The sequence below is a fragment of the Parasteatoda tepidariorum genome, chromosome 5, assembly GCF_982258835.1.
Source record: "Parasteatoda tepidariorum strain Cologne lab strain chromosome 5, Ptep-v5.0, whole genome shotgun sequence".
NCBI classification, from domain to species: domain Eukaryota; kingdom Metazoa; phylum Arthropoda; class Arachnida; order Araneae; family Theridiidae; genus Parasteatoda; species Parasteatoda tepidariorum.
In genome coordinates this window covers 24,573,728-24,590,733 of record NC_141759.1, presented here as the reverse complement: position 1 = coordinate 24,590,733, position 17,006 = coordinate 24,573,728, and the positions used below count along the sequence as shown (strand labels likewise).

The 17,006-nt window shown below is 34.3% G+C and overlaps 1 protein-coding gene across 1 annotated transcript in view; it reads left to right on the top strand.

Moving 5' to 3' along the window:
* Positions 1-761: 761 nt before the first annotated feature.
* The window catches only part of LOC107440816 (uncharacterized), a 33,880-nt gene continuing 17,635 nt past the window's right edge, over positions 762-17,006 (top strand). Inside the window, exons 1-4 of the mRNA XM_087165222.1 lie at positions 762-1,585; positions 10,137-10,578; positions 11,128-11,384; positions 15,795-16,106. Of these exons, the coding sequence (XP_087021348.1) occupies positions 872-1,585; positions 10,137-10,578; positions 11,128-11,384; positions 15,795-16,106 (1,725 nt within the window). The 5' untranslated portion in view covers positions 762-871. The remainder of the gene's footprint in view (positions 1,586-10,136; positions 10,579-11,127; positions 11,385-15,794; positions 16,107-17,006) is intronic.

The following is a 17,006-nucleotide window of genomic DNA, read 5'->3' as shown; positions in this document are numbered from 1 at the left end:
CCATCTATAAACTATTTTTTTTTTATCAAATAGGGCTATAAGCTACAAATTTTCATCGATCTTATCCTTAAAATATGTGAAAAACTGAGTAGCTTACAGTGAAATTTAAATCAATGAATAACGCTTAACCAAACAGAAAATTCCACTTCGTTTTTCGCTTTTCCCGCTTGAACAGTTCGTCGCAGAATGTTCTAATATGTAGAATGTTTTTCTACAATAACCTTCCTCGTGCTTATAATATAGATAGTTCGTGCTCGAACTATCTATATGCCATATTTCATCGATTTTTGTCGGATGGTTTAGGAGTCTATAAAGGACACACATTTATATTTATAGATGTGACTATCATAAAATGGCAATTAATATATTTCATAGCAATTGTTAACAATATTGTTAAACAGTGCTTATTACAGTCTGGCTTATTGTTGAACAATAAGCGAAAAGTTGATTTTTAATATTGCTTATCCACATTAAGCACTTATTATGCATTTACTATTTTAATCTCAATTACTTGTCGAGTGACTAACCGCTTTGATCAGATTACAAAACGATCGTTGGTATCAACATTTGTTTTCGAATTGTTAAGCTTATCACAAAAAGTTTTCTTTTGACGGAAATTTTATACGTTGAAGATTATCTCCTTTTCTAAAACACTACTTATCAGGAAAAAAAATGGTTTCAAGAATTTTTATCAACAATATCATCAAATGATTGTTGTAACAGGATTGATTTTTTCTTCTTATTTTGAATTACTTCACGACAAGGCACTATTCCTTCAGAATCACGAAATATTCTAATAATTGAACGTGAGGTTTATCTGCATGCCTTCTTTCTTCCAAATACAGTTTCGCTCCTTGCCATCTATTCGAAAATGAATGTTACTTTAGTGATTTTGCTTGTGATGTTAATCATTGTTTTGGTAGTTGATACAAAAGGGGACAAATGCAAGGTGCAATATGAAAAAAAAACCATCAGCGTGACTTGCAAACGTGTGCGGAACTGCAGTTTTAAAAGTATACATGTTGACCATTCGAAATCTAGACCAGCAGCTCGAGTGTTCCTCTGGTGTCAAGTGTCAAAAGCATGCCGAAATTGCCCTAAAAGGACAGAAAGTTGCAAAGTGAAAAGTATGTTTAAGAATGTATTGTCTAATCTCAGGAAGATATCTAAAATAAATATGCAATGTCCCCTTCTAAGTATAAGAGACAACGCTTTCGACCATACTATATCACTGACTAAGCTTTTTCTTTCTCAAACCAAATTTTATAAAATTCCAAGTGCCATTGGTAGAATCAAGAATTTAAAATCACTTAAGATTGTGTCCGGTAAATTAACTGAGATTACAACTGAACTTCAATATATGCCAGAACTTGTAAACCTCTCATTGACTCAAAACAGAATAAGTTCACTATTAGGCAGTGCTTTTCTGGGAGATCAAAAACTCCAATCAATTGTTTTAACGAATAATAAGTTGAAGAGCTTAGATAATGAGATATTTGATCCGTGCCCGAGTTTACGATTGGTTAAATTGGACAAGAACGCTCTCGTAACAGTTGATGGCTTATTTCATAATCCTAGTTTGCTGGTAATTTTCACTATCTGTTTCTATTTTTATCTTTTTTCTTTTTCTTTAATATTTATTTCAATATTAAGAGTAACGAAAGCATCATTGGCTCAAAGGGTGAAACTCTGAACTGTTCTTGTGAAGTGCTGGGATTTTATTTGAGAAGTAAAAAAAGTCAGTGCACAATGCTATTCTCTTTTCCACCATAAGGCCGTTAATCACGAAATTGTATAATTTAACCTTTATAACCCTTTTCCAGTCTACTTTTTTTCATATTTCTTAAGAAATACTTTGAGGAATATTTGGAAAATTTAGAAGCTCATTTGATTTCTTAAGCTTATTAATAAAGTTTACAGATTAAAAGGTTTAAGAGACCGGCAATGCATTGTGAACGAAAAGGAATGTTTTTGTACACCCTATGCCAAACAATAAAGGTTTAAACTTGTTACTTAAGTCAATTGTATTGTTTATTCCAATGTAATTGGTAAACAAAATTTCGCAAATCTAGCTTAAATATTCATAAAGATATGGTAATTTTTATTTAAAAAAAATTTTTTGATCCTTTTTTTAAACTATAATTGCAGAAATAGTAAATAAAATTAATAAATAAATTGTTATATAATTATTATATAAATTATTATTTTAGCCCCTGCGTCTTCGAGGGTCTATTGAACGTTATGCATAAGGAAAGAAATATCATTCATACATAAACTAAATTTATTAACTGAAAACAAGAACTCAACCATCTGATCTGACGGCCGAGAATGAAAAAAGGTAAAGCTGGAAAAATGAAAATCCAAAATACAACTACAGTTCTCAACGGAACGTTGCCAACGTTGTTAAATAAACTTAAAGCTTTAAATAAAGTTAGGCGAGGATAGATCTATAGCTCACCATAGTACTCCCCCTCCAGTGAGGTCCACGAACGTTACCAAAAATAAACTGCGCAAATGTCTATTGCGGGTAACGAACAGGTACTTGAACTTTTCTTCCTCTCATTGTAGTTTTAGTTAAAGATCGAGGAGAGTTTTCAAATTTAACCTTATGCTGTTTCGGTTTGGAAGGTGTAAGATTCGTTGATTGTTGTGAAGATTCCATACTGTTCTTTAGAATCGATTTATATGGAAGATTTGTGGGGAGATTTTCAACTCTTGGATGCACATTGGACGTATTGTCTGTAAAACATGGTTTAAGTCTGTCAATGGTTACTGTTGATTCTTTATTTCCAATTTTTAAGGTGAACATTTTGTCGTTGCGTTTCACAACTTTATGTGGGCCGTGATACGGAGGTTCGAGGCTTCGGCGGCCACTGTCAATCCTCACAAACACATGTGTGCACGTTTTCAAGTCTTGATGCACAAAAATATTGTGCTGTCCGTGCCGTGGTACTTGAGTAGGAAGCAACGTAGACATGAACTCACGAAGTCTTTGTACAAAACCCGGGACATTGCGGGATTCTTTGCCAGTACTGGAAGGTCAGAAAAAATCTCCAGGCAATCTGAGGGTTGTGCCATAGAGCATCTCTGCACTTGAAAAGGTGAGGTCTTCTTTAATAGCAGTTCTCGTTCCTAAAAGAATTAGTGGGAGGACTTCGACCCATTTTTCTGTGGCATAGGCTCTAATGGACGATTTTAAGTGTCGGTGAAAGCGTTCGACCATTGAATTAGCTTGTGGGTGGTAAGCTGTTGTTCGAGTTCTGTGTATACCCAGCATTCTGGATAATTGTGAAAAAAGTTCACTTTCAAACTGTGCTCCTCTATCAGTAGTTACGGTTTCTGGAACTCCAAAGCGAGCTATCCAGGTATTCAGTAGGGCAGCAGCAACAGTTTCAGCAGTGGTATTAACAATTGGCGTTGCTTCAGGCCGACGCGTGAAGCGATCAATTGTTGTGAGACAAAATCTAAAACCTTTTGATGTAGGAAGTGGTCCGACGATATCAATATGTATATGCGCGAACCTATCAGAAGTTAGAGGATAATCTTTTAAAGGTGATTTCGTATGCCTTTGAATTTCAGCTTTCTGACACGAGACACAAGCTCGACACCACAGGGTACAATCTTTATTCAAGGAAGGCCAAATGAACCTTTGTTTAATGAGACGAATTGTTGCGCGTATACCGAGATGTGACAGGTTATGAAATTTGGAAAAAATTATTTGTCGATAAGATTGAGGAATAAATGGACGTGTAACATTAGTAGAAGTATCACAACAGAGTATTATACCGTCAGGAGGAAATACAATATTTTTGAAAACTAAACTAGAATTAGCTGACGACTTTAAAGTGCTAAGTTCGGGATCGGATTTTTGCGCTGCTGCGAGTTCAGCGTAGTCCATTGGACCAGTGAGTGCTATTTCCTCAATGCGGGAAAGTGTATCAGCAACAACATTTTCTTTTCCAGGCACGTGACGAATCGACGTTGTAAACTGACTTTATACTGTAAATGTCGGTTTTTACGAGGTGAAGAGTCATCCGATTTTTGCTGGAATGCGAAAGTCAGCGGTTTATGATCCGTTAGCACATGGAACATGTGCTAACGGATCATAAACTATAAACTTCCAACTATAAACTATAAACATAAACTATAAACTATAACGGATCATAAACTTCCCTCTAACATGTGAGCGAAGTACCGTATGGAAGAGTAGACTGCGAGTAACTCTCTATCGTACGTACTGTATTTCCTTTCCGTGAGCGAGAAAAGAATGCTAGAGGTTCGAGTGTGGAGTTTTTTTGCTGTTGAAGGACTGCGCCTATACCGATGTCGGACGCATCTGTATGCAAAAAAAATTTTGCGGCGGGTGTGGGGTGTGCAAGTGTTGCTGCATTAGAAATGGCTTGTTTGCAAGTCTCAAAAGCGCACACAGCTTCGGTTGTCCAATTAATGGGTGTAGGGTCTTTCTTTTTATTTGTGAGTAAGGAACTAAGGAGAGATTGTTTTTCGGAAGCGTGATCTATAAATCTATGGTAAAAATTGAACATTGCTAAAAATCTACGTAATTCCGATATAGTTTTAGGTTGGGGAAAATCAGTAATTGCGGACACTTTACTAGGTGAAGGAGCTATTCCATCGGGAGACACTTTAAAACCTGAAAATGTTAACTTTGATTTTCCAAACACACGTTTTTCGGTATTCAAAACAATTCCGTATTCATCAAAACGTTTAAAAACTATATTTAAGTGAGTTAAGTGTTTTTCTAAAGTTTTGGAAGCAATTAAAACGTCATCAAGATATACGAAACAAAATTCTAATCCCCTTAAAATGATTTGATGCATGATTTGATTGATTTATTGAAATTACATACATTTGCTGACTTGTGTGCTCAATATAGGCTTATAAGTCATTGTCAAGTAGAAAATACAGATAGAACAATTCAGAGAAAGACATCACAAAGAATACATCCAGGGTTACGGCGGGATTCGAACCCGCTACCTCCACGCTTAACAGAGCGTTTGGACCGGCGATACCGCTCGGCCAGGGAGGCCCCGACATGCATGAAGCGTTGGAAAGTTTGTCCTGCATTGCAGAGCCCAAACATCATTTTAGTGAATTCAAATAAGCCAAAAGGGGTTATAACAGCTGTTTTTTCAATGTCTGCTTCCGCGACAGGGATCTATCTGATGATACGCTCGAACAAAATCTAACTTTGAATAAATTTTTGAGTCATTTAGGCTATAAGCGAAATCATGAATGTGTGGGAGAGGGTATCTGTCTGGTATTGTAATAGAATTTAACCGTCTGTAATCACCGCATATTCTCCAAGTGCCGTTTGACTTCGGCACCATATGAATAGGACTTGCCCATGGACTACTTGAAGGCCTGCATAAGCCGGTTTTTAACATATAATCAAATTCTTTTTTGGCGGCTGCAAGTTCTAGCTTTTGCAAGCACCGGAGGACCTGTAGTTTGAATATGATGCTGAACATCATGAGTTGAAGTGTTGAAAGCTATTCGTACATATGCGAGGGTACTGCAATAATAATTTTCGATAAACAGCATCCCAAAGAGAAAGTAGGAAATGTTTCTCCTTTAATACCAGCGTAAGTTAAGGAATCAATTAATTTTTTATTTTTTAAATCAACCAGCAATTTAAAATGGGTAAGAAAATCCGCTCCTAAAATTGGCTCAGTAACGTCAGCGACAAGAAATTTCCATTGAAATCGCCTGGAAATTCCGAAATCTAAAGTACATGTTGTCTGACCGTAAACTGCAATTTTTGAACCATTAGTAGCATAAATATTAAAAGATTTATTAGAAATCAAATTTTTCTGCAAATGTGTTTTTGGAATAACTGAAACAGAAGCCTCGGTGTCTATGAGAAACTGGCGGTTGGTGAGCCTGTCGTATACAAATAAGCGACTTTGACTAGGACTGATATCTGCCGTCGCATGAACAGAGAGTCCAATAAGTTTTCCGAATTTTGAGCGTAATTGCAAGGAGGAATGCATTTGTTAGCTTTAGTACCGAATTTATAGTGATACCAGCATATAAGTCTCGCCACAGTGCGTTGTGTCGACCTTGAACGAGAACCTTGTCTACGAGTGCTAAATTTATTTTTATTCCGATATTGTTGTCTAGACAAACGTGTAACGGTCTCGGAAAGTTTACGAATTTCATCCTCCAATTTTTGAAAACGCGAATTGTCATCTGTCACATTTATAGAATTTACTGTCAATGAATTTTGAGTTACTTCCAAAATTTTATCGGCCTTTTCGGCTACGAGAGATAAATTTTGCTCGCCTTTTTCCATGCAAACTGAAAGAATTTGTTGCATGGACACCGGTAAACGCTGAAGAAAAAGTGAAGGTAAAATTTCTGAGCTTATAGAATTACCAGCGAGATCTTGCATGGAGCGTAATAAATGCGAAGGTCGTTTATCTCCCAATTCTAAGTCTTTAAGAAGCATTTTCAAACGAGCAGTTTCGGAATCTGCATAGTTTGCAATTATTCTATTTTTAATTGTTTCATATTTATTATCAGCAGGTGGCTGCCGAATAATATCTGAAATTAAAGTTAGAACGTTTCCATCTAGAGCAGACACAACGCAGTGATATTTTGTGTCGTCGGCGCTTATCCCAGATACGACAAACTGAGATTCCAATTGAATAAACCACACTTCTGCATTAGCGCGCCAAAACGAGGGTGCTTTAAAAGCGACGCGAGCAACATCTGCCACGCTTTCAGAAGCAGTAATTTCGTCAGGCATTTTGTTTATATGAGCGAGTCAGAGAGCAAAAAGTAAAAGGCATGCACAATAAATCACAAATTAAAATTTCTAAACGAAGTATATCAAACAAAAGTTAATAAATGCATTTTGAGAAAGAATGCAAAATACAGTTGAAGAATACTTCATTTTAAGTTAAAATTATTGTAAGTGATAAAGTTGAAACTCATTAATTGTATTTCTTATACTCTAATTAAAAATTCATTGCTTTTCACACATTGTAATTGAAATTTATAGTAAATTAAGATTAAAGTAACAAAGTTTACGAAATTGAAAAGTAGTTATTAAATGTCAAATATAATGACAGAATATTTTAAAAAGTTCAATTAACTTTATAGAAATATTAAAAAATTTGCATTATCTTAAGCATTTATAAATTTAAATTTCGTCTAATATTTGGAATAAAGGACCATATTTACGTCTTAGAATAAGCTTACTAAACGCCAGTTGACACCATCATGAAAGAAACACATTCTATTTGCAGACTATACGCGTTCTATGTCCAAACGGGTCACCACTTTTAGGCACCTGCATCTTCCAGGGTCTATTGAACGTTATGCATAAAGAAAGAAATATCATTCATACATAAACTAAATTTATTAACTAAAAACAAGAACACAACCATCTGATCTGACGGCCGAGAATGAAAAAAGGTAAAGCTGGAAAAATGAAAATCCAAATTACAACAACAGTTGTCAACCGAACGTTGCCATAACGTGTTAAATAAACTTAAAGCTTTAAATAAAGTTAGGTGAGGCTAGATCTATAGCTCACCATAATTATTGATATTAATTGTAATTTTTAATTCATAATAAAAAGTTTACATAAAATTTTGAAAAAAAATCGTTACAAATTCACAAGTGTTTGCTGAGTATATAAAGTAATCGTTTCAAATTCCGCATTCACAGAAAACCTTAACAAATATTTACATACTTTTGTCTAAAATCGTATTCGTAACTATTGAAAAAATCCGATTTCAATATCTAGGAAATGTAAAAAGTTTCTAGCAAATTTCTAAGTAGCATTCGTTCTTTTTTTTATTGAAACTCTTTTGTAATGTAAACAAAATTTAATAAGTAGTGATAGTACCCTAAAGTAATGGTCTGGACAACATGATGTGATGGTAATAGGAAATAAAGAGACGATGTGGTCCAATTTTATTATGCTGATTTCCTTTTCAATAAATATTAATTAATACTACAAATTTAAATTTGAAGAAAACCCCTTTTCGCTTAACCCCATGGGGACGGGTGATTCAGAAAAGCATTCATACAAAATCAGAATCAAGTTCTAACTAAATAAAAAAACGGTAACTTAAATGTAGTCGTTGCTAATTTGACAGACTTACCTTGCTTTTACTCTAATTATTGTTAGTTTAATCATATATATAATCAATGTTAATTCAAAGTATAACTAAATAGTTTTATTTTGAACAAAGTAATGGTGAATTAAATAAATCAAAAAATTATAACTCCGCCCACAAATAAACTGCTAAAGAATTACTTTGATTACCAGTTTTATCTTTGTACCCTGATTGATACGGTTTTATGCTGGCACGTATTTGTGACAGTCGGCGCGAAAGGGTTAAAGCTTTCTTTCCAAGTTAACAAAAACTACTTAGCAAGTTAAAGTCTTATAAAATCAAAGATAATAAACATAGATATTTCTTAACTCAACTATATACAAACATGACATTTTCACAATTAAATTCCATTTTTGTATTATTTCATAACTAAAACATAGTGGCAGTGACTGAATATATTTTTCCTATATTGAATACTAACTAAAATATTTTTGCTATATTGAAGTTTTCTTGTTTTTTTTATCATCATATTGCCTTCTACTAAGAATGTTAATTAATGCACATGTGTTTCAGTGCCACTTACATGCTTCAGATCTGGAGGCTTTGCTTTGAATATTTAAATATATGTTGACTTCAATCCACACTACAATATAATCGGGTAAAATAATGTAACCATTTCATCTTTTCGGCACTCAGTTCTTGCTGATTGGCTAACGCTTTTCATTAATGTATCGTCGCTAACGTCTCTACTTTAATTTTCTTTTTTGTAGTTTCCATCGCAACTTTCCATCAAAAGAGTTGAGCATCTTTTCCCAACTTCAAGAGGTGTTTTCGTTATCAAAATTCTTTCGATTGCCCATATCTACCTTAGTACCATTTGCCGTATTTTTTTTTACTTTCTGGGCAAAAGAGTATATCTTCAACCAACAAGACTGCAATATCACAGAGTGCTTCTTGATTCCTTGCTGGAACCTTCAGTACTAAGCCATCTATAAACTCCACTGTATCCTCAGCTGAAATCTTGTGGTTATTTATCTTTTTTTTAGTACTTTTATATTCCTTAGAACTACTTTTTTAGCAATACATCCACCTTTTCTTTCCTTTCCTCAGACTTTTTTCACTTCGACTTTATGAATTCTGGCTAACGGAACAAACATCATCGAAAATTTTTCCCGAGTCTATACTCCCAGGTGATTACTCCTTTTGTTCCGATGAAAGTCTTATTTTCTTTCTGAATTTAAATTTTGGCAACTTCTGTTCGTCTCCAGTGACTCTAAAATATTACTGCATTCAGGTTTTCAAATATTATTCGTTGACTTTCCGAACACCCGTCGAACAAACTTTGCCATCCTCCTCATGACGTCCGATGCTTAACCATGTAACATATTTATTTACACTACTAACTGCAACCATTCATCAGTTTCTAAACAATCGTTTAGCAAGATGGCATATATGTAATTGTTAGGTAGTCTGAGATGTTTTTTAGCTTCCAGATTCGGGCATTCATTTTTTATTGAAATTAATTTATACAGCTCAAAAAGTCTTTTTTTGAATAAGAATAAAAATTAAATGACATGCTTACCAGCATCAACTTTTCTTCTTCAGAATCAGATATTTATCTTTTAAATCAAGATACATCAAATGTGATATATTAAAATATGTAATAAGCTTAACATCTCCTCAAAATTGTAAATCAAAAATTGTATGATCATTGTAAATCAATCAATAAAAGCATTTATTTTTTATTCTTTTTTGCTGCTTAACAATTTAATGTTTTCTCCTGTAACTTCATATGGGAGAGTTACACAGATTTTGCCTATCAGCCTAAATGTGCAGAGAAATGTTGAGTGATAAATAACATTACTCCATTTGTCTAATTAGCTAGCAACTCCCCTCTCCCCAATATAATGTTGCTCATTGTAATTCTGAACTAATTAACATGCATTGAGAGAACTCTTCTTAAATAGAAGAGCGTTCTGCTTTCTTGTACATGTTGTAATTACTTTGGCCAATATATTCTAAACTAATGACTTTTTTTTATTACAGAATATCGATCTAAGCTATAACTTATTGACAACAATACCTGAAGATCTCTTCAACAATTCGGAAAATTTGACTAGTGTTAATCTGAAAAGAAATCAAATAAAGAATGTAACAAAATGCTTTTCTGGAAATAATCGTTTGGAACATATCGATTTAAGTAACAACTTAATCGGATCTTGCGATTATGCATTTCAATCTCTGCTATCGTTGAAGACTATTAATTTAGAAGATAACCGTGTTAGAAAAATAACGAAAAATTGTTTTTCGTCGACTCCATCGCTGGAAGAATTGATACTAAGGCAGAATAATATTTCCCAAATCGATTCGGAAGCATTTTCTCAGCTAGACCAGCTACAAAATATTGATGTGTCTCGTAATAGACTAAAAACATTGTCAAGAGAATCATTTCCTGTTGTTTTAAAGATTCGAGAATTATTTACATCTGGTAAGTGCTTTTAATCTTTAACAATTTGAATCAGAATTTTAGAAAATAAACACAAAACACACAAAATTTTATATTTCGTCTATTCCATTGCTTGAAGAATTGATAATCAATCAAAACAATTCCGCAAATCAATTCAGAAGCGTTTTCTCAGCTAGACCGGTTCTGGTTACAAAATATTGATTTGTCTCTAAAAAAACTAAAAACTTTGTCAAGAGAATTATTTTAAATTAGAGAATCATCACTTCTCTTTCAATTAGTATCGCAAAATTCGAAAAGAAATTTCTCAACAGCAACGAGTCTAAGTTTGGTCATCCAATGTTAATATTTAATTCATAATTATATTTCCACGTCGTGACTTACATTCAATTCTAAAATGTATTGATGGATATGTGTATATATAAGTTAATGTACTATAATGTTTAGAGAGAGTGTGTGTGAGTGTTCTAACAGTTCAATATTTATAATAAATGAAATCGGCATTATCGAATCATAAACTATACTCTTCCAATTTTGAAAATTTAAGTTATTTACATTCTTTTTATCTTACAGGAAATAATTGGGTGTGTGATTGTCGCCTTTTGTGGATCAGAGATTGGATGATGGATAACACAGCATTAAATACATCAAATTTTGATTTTTCTTGTTCTTTGCCAATCAGGTTCAAATCAAAACAGCTGAGCCAATTGACTAAAGAAGATTTATCTTGGCCAAAAGAGGACTGCCCATTGTATTGTGATTGTTCGTGCGCTGCTTTCCGAGACGAGGGATACGCAAATGTGAATTGCGCATCAAAAAGTTTGACTAGGGTATTTATTATTATTTTTTATAAATTCTCTAGTTTAATTACTCTCTGAGTATCATAACATTTAGTGAAATGTTTAGAGGAAAATTGTGAATAGTTGGTTCATAAATTGTTTGTTAAGATAATATTCCTGAAGCTATTTATTCTCGTCCTCGACTTATCTTACCCTTAAGTGATTCCAGTAATAACAGCTATCGTTCGTAAAGATTTCAATTTATTCATTTTATAACATTTTAAAGAATACGCAAACTTGCTCCGTTTTGTGGGCAGTGTTCTTCAATGGTTTCAATGGTAACAAAATTTATGTTTTTATTGTTTGCCTATTACATATGCTTTATGTAAGTTTTCTTCCAGCTATAGCTATATTTGTTTTCAAATGCATAATTCTTTGTTTCATTTATTTGATTTAAGGTCATTTTTCACACCACTACAAGTAAGTAATAAAAAAATTCATATAAAACACTACTATGCCGAGATGCCAACTGCTCCGGAGACGCCAAAATAATAAAAAAACGGTAAATAATTACAAATTAAATTTTGCAAATATTTGACTAATTTTGCGTGCTTTTTGAATTGTATACATGGGGGCCGTTCAAAAAGTACGTACACAAAAATGGAGAAATTTTAAACCCCTCCCCCCCCTTCGTACATTACCGTACATAAGGCCTTACTCCCCCCCCCTTAGAGTACGTACATTTTATTTGTCTACCCCCCTTTTTCATAAAAATTAAAATAATTATGTTTTAAATAAAATTAAATATTTACTTAAGGAGTGTGTAGGATAAAGTCAAATTTAAATTTGGTGTATGTTTATAAAGTACGTACTTTGTATAATACCTCCCCCCCTCCCCATCGTACAAAACCGTACATAATAGCAAATCCCCTCCCCCCCCTTCGGGATGTACGTACTTTTTGAACGGCCCCATGACATAAATACAATAAAGTGGTGAATTATATATGCCTATGAATTGTTTAGATATAGTGGTGGATAAAAATCTACTAAATTGAATATATTAAACCAAGAATCACAATTGATAAACTACCACTTTAAAATATATATTGTTGTCTGGAGCAAGTTGGCATCTCTGTACTATGTTTCACTCATTGGATCTCACCGAGTAAGTTTGTGCTATAACCGGGCTTGGAGCTGCAATGGCTACTTATCAGCAATACGGTCGAAGTGGAAAGCGGCGGACGGAATGGCCTGCAGGGCGAGAAGCACATTTTGATGATCTGAAAACAGATGAGGAAAGATTAAACTACTCCAGGAGTATAACCAGCATGGTCAAAGATATAGACAGATTGATCAACACCCATGCAAAATTTCTTCTGAGTAGAACTTCTGTATCGGCTAGAAGGAAACAAGAGATGTATAGCCAAGCCAACCAGGAAAGAGGGAAAGAGCTTTTCCCTGAGGACACTGCATTTGAAACAGCAATGACTACTGAATCAGAAATGACAGTAGCCACCACTACACATGCAAATATACCAGAGACTACACTGCCCTCCGATCCTGAGAAAGCTGATAATACTACTGACACAGTGGCTGATTCCGTCAACATGGAGACAGATCACAAGCCAGAACCAGAAAACATTCAACAAGAAGCGGACTCTTCGTCCGACTCGAAAGAGCCTTCGTACAAGAAACGGAAGAAGAAAAAGAAAAGGATCCCCCCCCCCCAAGATCAAGAAAAGCCGGACAAAGACTCCACTTCTACAACTCAGCGAGAAGCTACAACTGCAACACATTCTACAGATTAGGCTTCCCTTGCTATTTCCAATCAGACAGAGAATCTACAAATCAGTAGAAAATTCAAAATTCTCGTCAGAGGACTTAAAACCCGAAGCAGAAATTCCAGTCATCGAAAAAGCTTTACAAGATATTGGACTACGACCAATCAGAATCGAACAGGTGAGAAAGAGGCTCGGCCAGGAGTAAAAGCTCCTCCCCCTCTTCATAGTTCTTCTCACAGATAACACCAAGCATCGTGAGATCTATAACATTGATCAACTTCTGAAAACACCAGTACAGTTCGAAAGATTTCGTCGCTACCGCCCCCGGAGATTCAATGTTTCCGATGCCAGAAATACGGACACACGCAGAAGCCTTGCAATGCAGAACCGGCTTGCATGAAGTACGCTGACGCACATTTTACGTACTTGTGTACGAAACTGATATGTGAGCCGGCCAAGTGCATAAATTGTAATGGTTAGCCCCTAACCTATTTTTCAGGCTGCAGTGCTAAACCCAAAAAGAAAAGCAAGAGGATACTCAGACCAACAAATCTCAGGAAAACCTCCGATTCAGCTTCCTGCTCATCCTTAAGGATATGCAGCAGTTACTAAAGGACTAAGATCTCCTTGACTCACTCAGATCCCTGCTCAAAGAAAAGTCATAGAAGATGAGATCATCCCATCAAGCCTATAACCTGCCAAGACGCCAACAGTCCCCCTGCTGAATCTCCTACTACTTGATAAAGACAATATACCAGGCTCCTCCGGGTTATACTTCAGATGAAGAAGTGAAATGTCCACTTCGCGGACAGGGATTCCGAATACTACCTTAGTCTAAGTCCATCGATCTTATAGTAAGGCTTTTAACACCTTGAATGCCACGCTAATTTTACATGGCTTGCCCGTCGGGCTAAACTGTAATTAACTACAAACTAAAATTGCAAATATTAGACAGATTTTGCTAGTTTTAAAAGGTTTAACATGACATTAATGAAAAAAGTGGTGAATTATATAAGACTACGAATTGCTTAAAAATAGTGGTGGATAAAAATCTACTAAATTGAATTTATTGAACCAAGAATCACAATAATTGAATAAATTTTCTGCAATTCCATAAAAGAGTGTAAATTTTATAGTTCCATATCATGTTATACGCTGTCAGCCAGCTGTTTTTCGCAGCCTATGTGAAAGGTCAGTGTCAGCCACCGGTGGTTGACGTGGCCTAAATGGAAAGTCCAGTGTCAGCCACCGATGGCTGTCGCGGTGCTCAACGTGTTAAATTGTTGGCAGAGTAATCCAACATTTTAAAAGATTAGTTAATAACTGTCTCCCACTCTATAAATTTCTGAGCAAAAAGTGTAGTAGTTTGCCTGTCCTGATTTAATGTATTGTTCTTACTCAGTAAATTTGATTTAAAGTTATTTTACCCACAACTTCGCATAAATAATTAGAAAGTTCATAAAAAGTACCTTCATGGGATTCTCTCCAAAACCCCTCACACTCGTTTCATATCAAGCTTTTATTAATCTTGTTATTAGCCTTCTACTATTATCTTCAAACTAGTTCTTTTGCCCCTATTGGTTAAATCACTTTGCATGCTCGTAATTCCTGACTTTTCTACTGCCATCTAGAGTTTACTTTCTAAAGAAGGCTATTTTTTATAAAACTAAAACTATAGTATGTCTATTTTGGTACTTTATTTGTGCTTCATTCACATTGTTTCTTGCTTTAATCTTTTTTTTTGTACAAACATTTCAAAAATGTTATGCTTGCATAAATGTTACAAACCAGTTTTTATTTTTGCCTATTTAGTTTTAATAGATTTAAGTCGAACTTTTTAATGGGATGTGTTAAATTTTTAAAGCGCAATCTACAATGCACCCCGGATTTTCAGGAATTAAGACTCGATTCTTATGATCCACAGGCTTAACTATAAATATGCTGTAATTAAATGTGCTATTAATTTTGTTTATGGAATCGTAATTGAAAATATCATTTCAACAATTTGGTTGTCATAATTTAGGGTTAGTAATTTAAGGTTAACTATTGAGGTAAGCAAATACTCAAGAATTTCTGCTTCATTGTTAGCTACGATATTGGAATGACAAAAAAGTAATTAGTGAGTTAAAAAGAATGCTTCTTTTGTATAATAAACCATTTTAACAGCTAGTTAAAATTAATATTAAGAGGTCCAAACTGTCACCCACTCTTCTCACCGAACTATCGGGACAATATTTTCCAAATCGGGACAGCCTCTCACATTTGGAAGGTGAAGAATCCGTATCAATCGTAAAAATTGCATGTAAATTCGAAAACACGTTATGTACGTTTAATTTGTAACATAATATGTTACAAACTAAGGTAAACAACGTTTAAGAGCACAATTTTTTTTGTGCTCTTAAACGTTGTTTAGCTTTGTTTGTATTTTAGCACAAAGGTCGCCCACTTGTGTATTCAACATAATATGTTGCCTACTCTAATAATTTAGCATATTTAAGAATAGATTTTCGAACCATTAAGGTTGAGTCCGAGTATGTGAAAATCTGATCGTTAGATCAAAAGTTATTATAGGCTCCCGTTTTTTTTTTTTTTTTTTTTTTGTGCAGTGTTGATATTTTTTTTATCAAAATTTCCATTGTAATATTTTTTTTAGTAATAGAATATCTTTATTTTTTCTAAGATACCAGCTAGATTTCCAGAATTAACAATTGAACTAAACCTTCAAGAAAACTTGTTGTCTAATCCAGTCGAGATCAACCTTCCTTCAACGTCCAAGCTACGTATCTTGAATTTGGAGCGAAACTTTATCTCACGATTGGATTTCAGTCTTCCAAACAACATAGAGGTTCTCTTACTGGCAGAAAACAATATTACAAGATTCTTCAATAATCCGCCGTCTAATGTCAAGACCTTCACTCTATCTCGAAATCCGTGGAGGTGTGATTGTAATACTCTGCCGTTTAGAAAGTGGATCATTGCACAAAATTCTACGGTATGTTATAACTCAAACTGTTACCACTTAACTTGTAAATCAATTTTATTAAAATGCTCCAAAACTTAGAAATTTGAAAAATACACTATAAAAGGTTAATTTCTTGAACGCACAAACCTGGAATGAACACAAAATTCTTCCATACCTGTTTATATTTAATACAAATATGATAAAATTTTAAAATTCACAAATATGATAAAATGGCAAATTTCTTTACCAGTAGGATAGTTTCTTTTTATAAAACTACTTCATAAGTTTTTTAAAGTATTTATTTAAATCATTTGTTTCAGTACTAAGAAGAAAGTTCATGTCAAAACTTTCCAGCTATAAATGTCTGATGCTGCTGAAAGTTGTGCCCATAACAATAATTGATTATACTTGTAATTTGTATTGGTATTGTTACAGTAAATGATTGCATAATAACCATAATTACTGCTCAAAGCTATTTCCCTAAAAGTAAATATAAGTACATTTTGAGGGGTTTATATAAGGAAAGCTGTTGGATTTTGTTGAGAGCAAATCAGACTGAAAGTAACGTAGAACAAACTGAAAACTTAACTTTTATTTACATCCAAAAAGAATATAAAAACAATAAGATGTTGCCAGCACAGGAAACTCAAACTATCTAACTAATCTTGAACTCAAACCTCAACATCCTCCCCACCCTGGTCGACCTCGAGGGGGATGACCAGAGCTACCGGACGGGTTATATTGTGATCATTAACTCTCAGCTCACAGGATCTTATTTTTCCGTCTCGTCCTTCATGCAAGTTCACCACTCTAGCTTTCTTCCACATGTGACGTGGTCGGACATCTTCTTGTAGAAGTACAATATCGCCAATTCGGATGTTAATGATATTGTCCTGATTACGAACTTGATGAAATGACCGCAATTGAAGC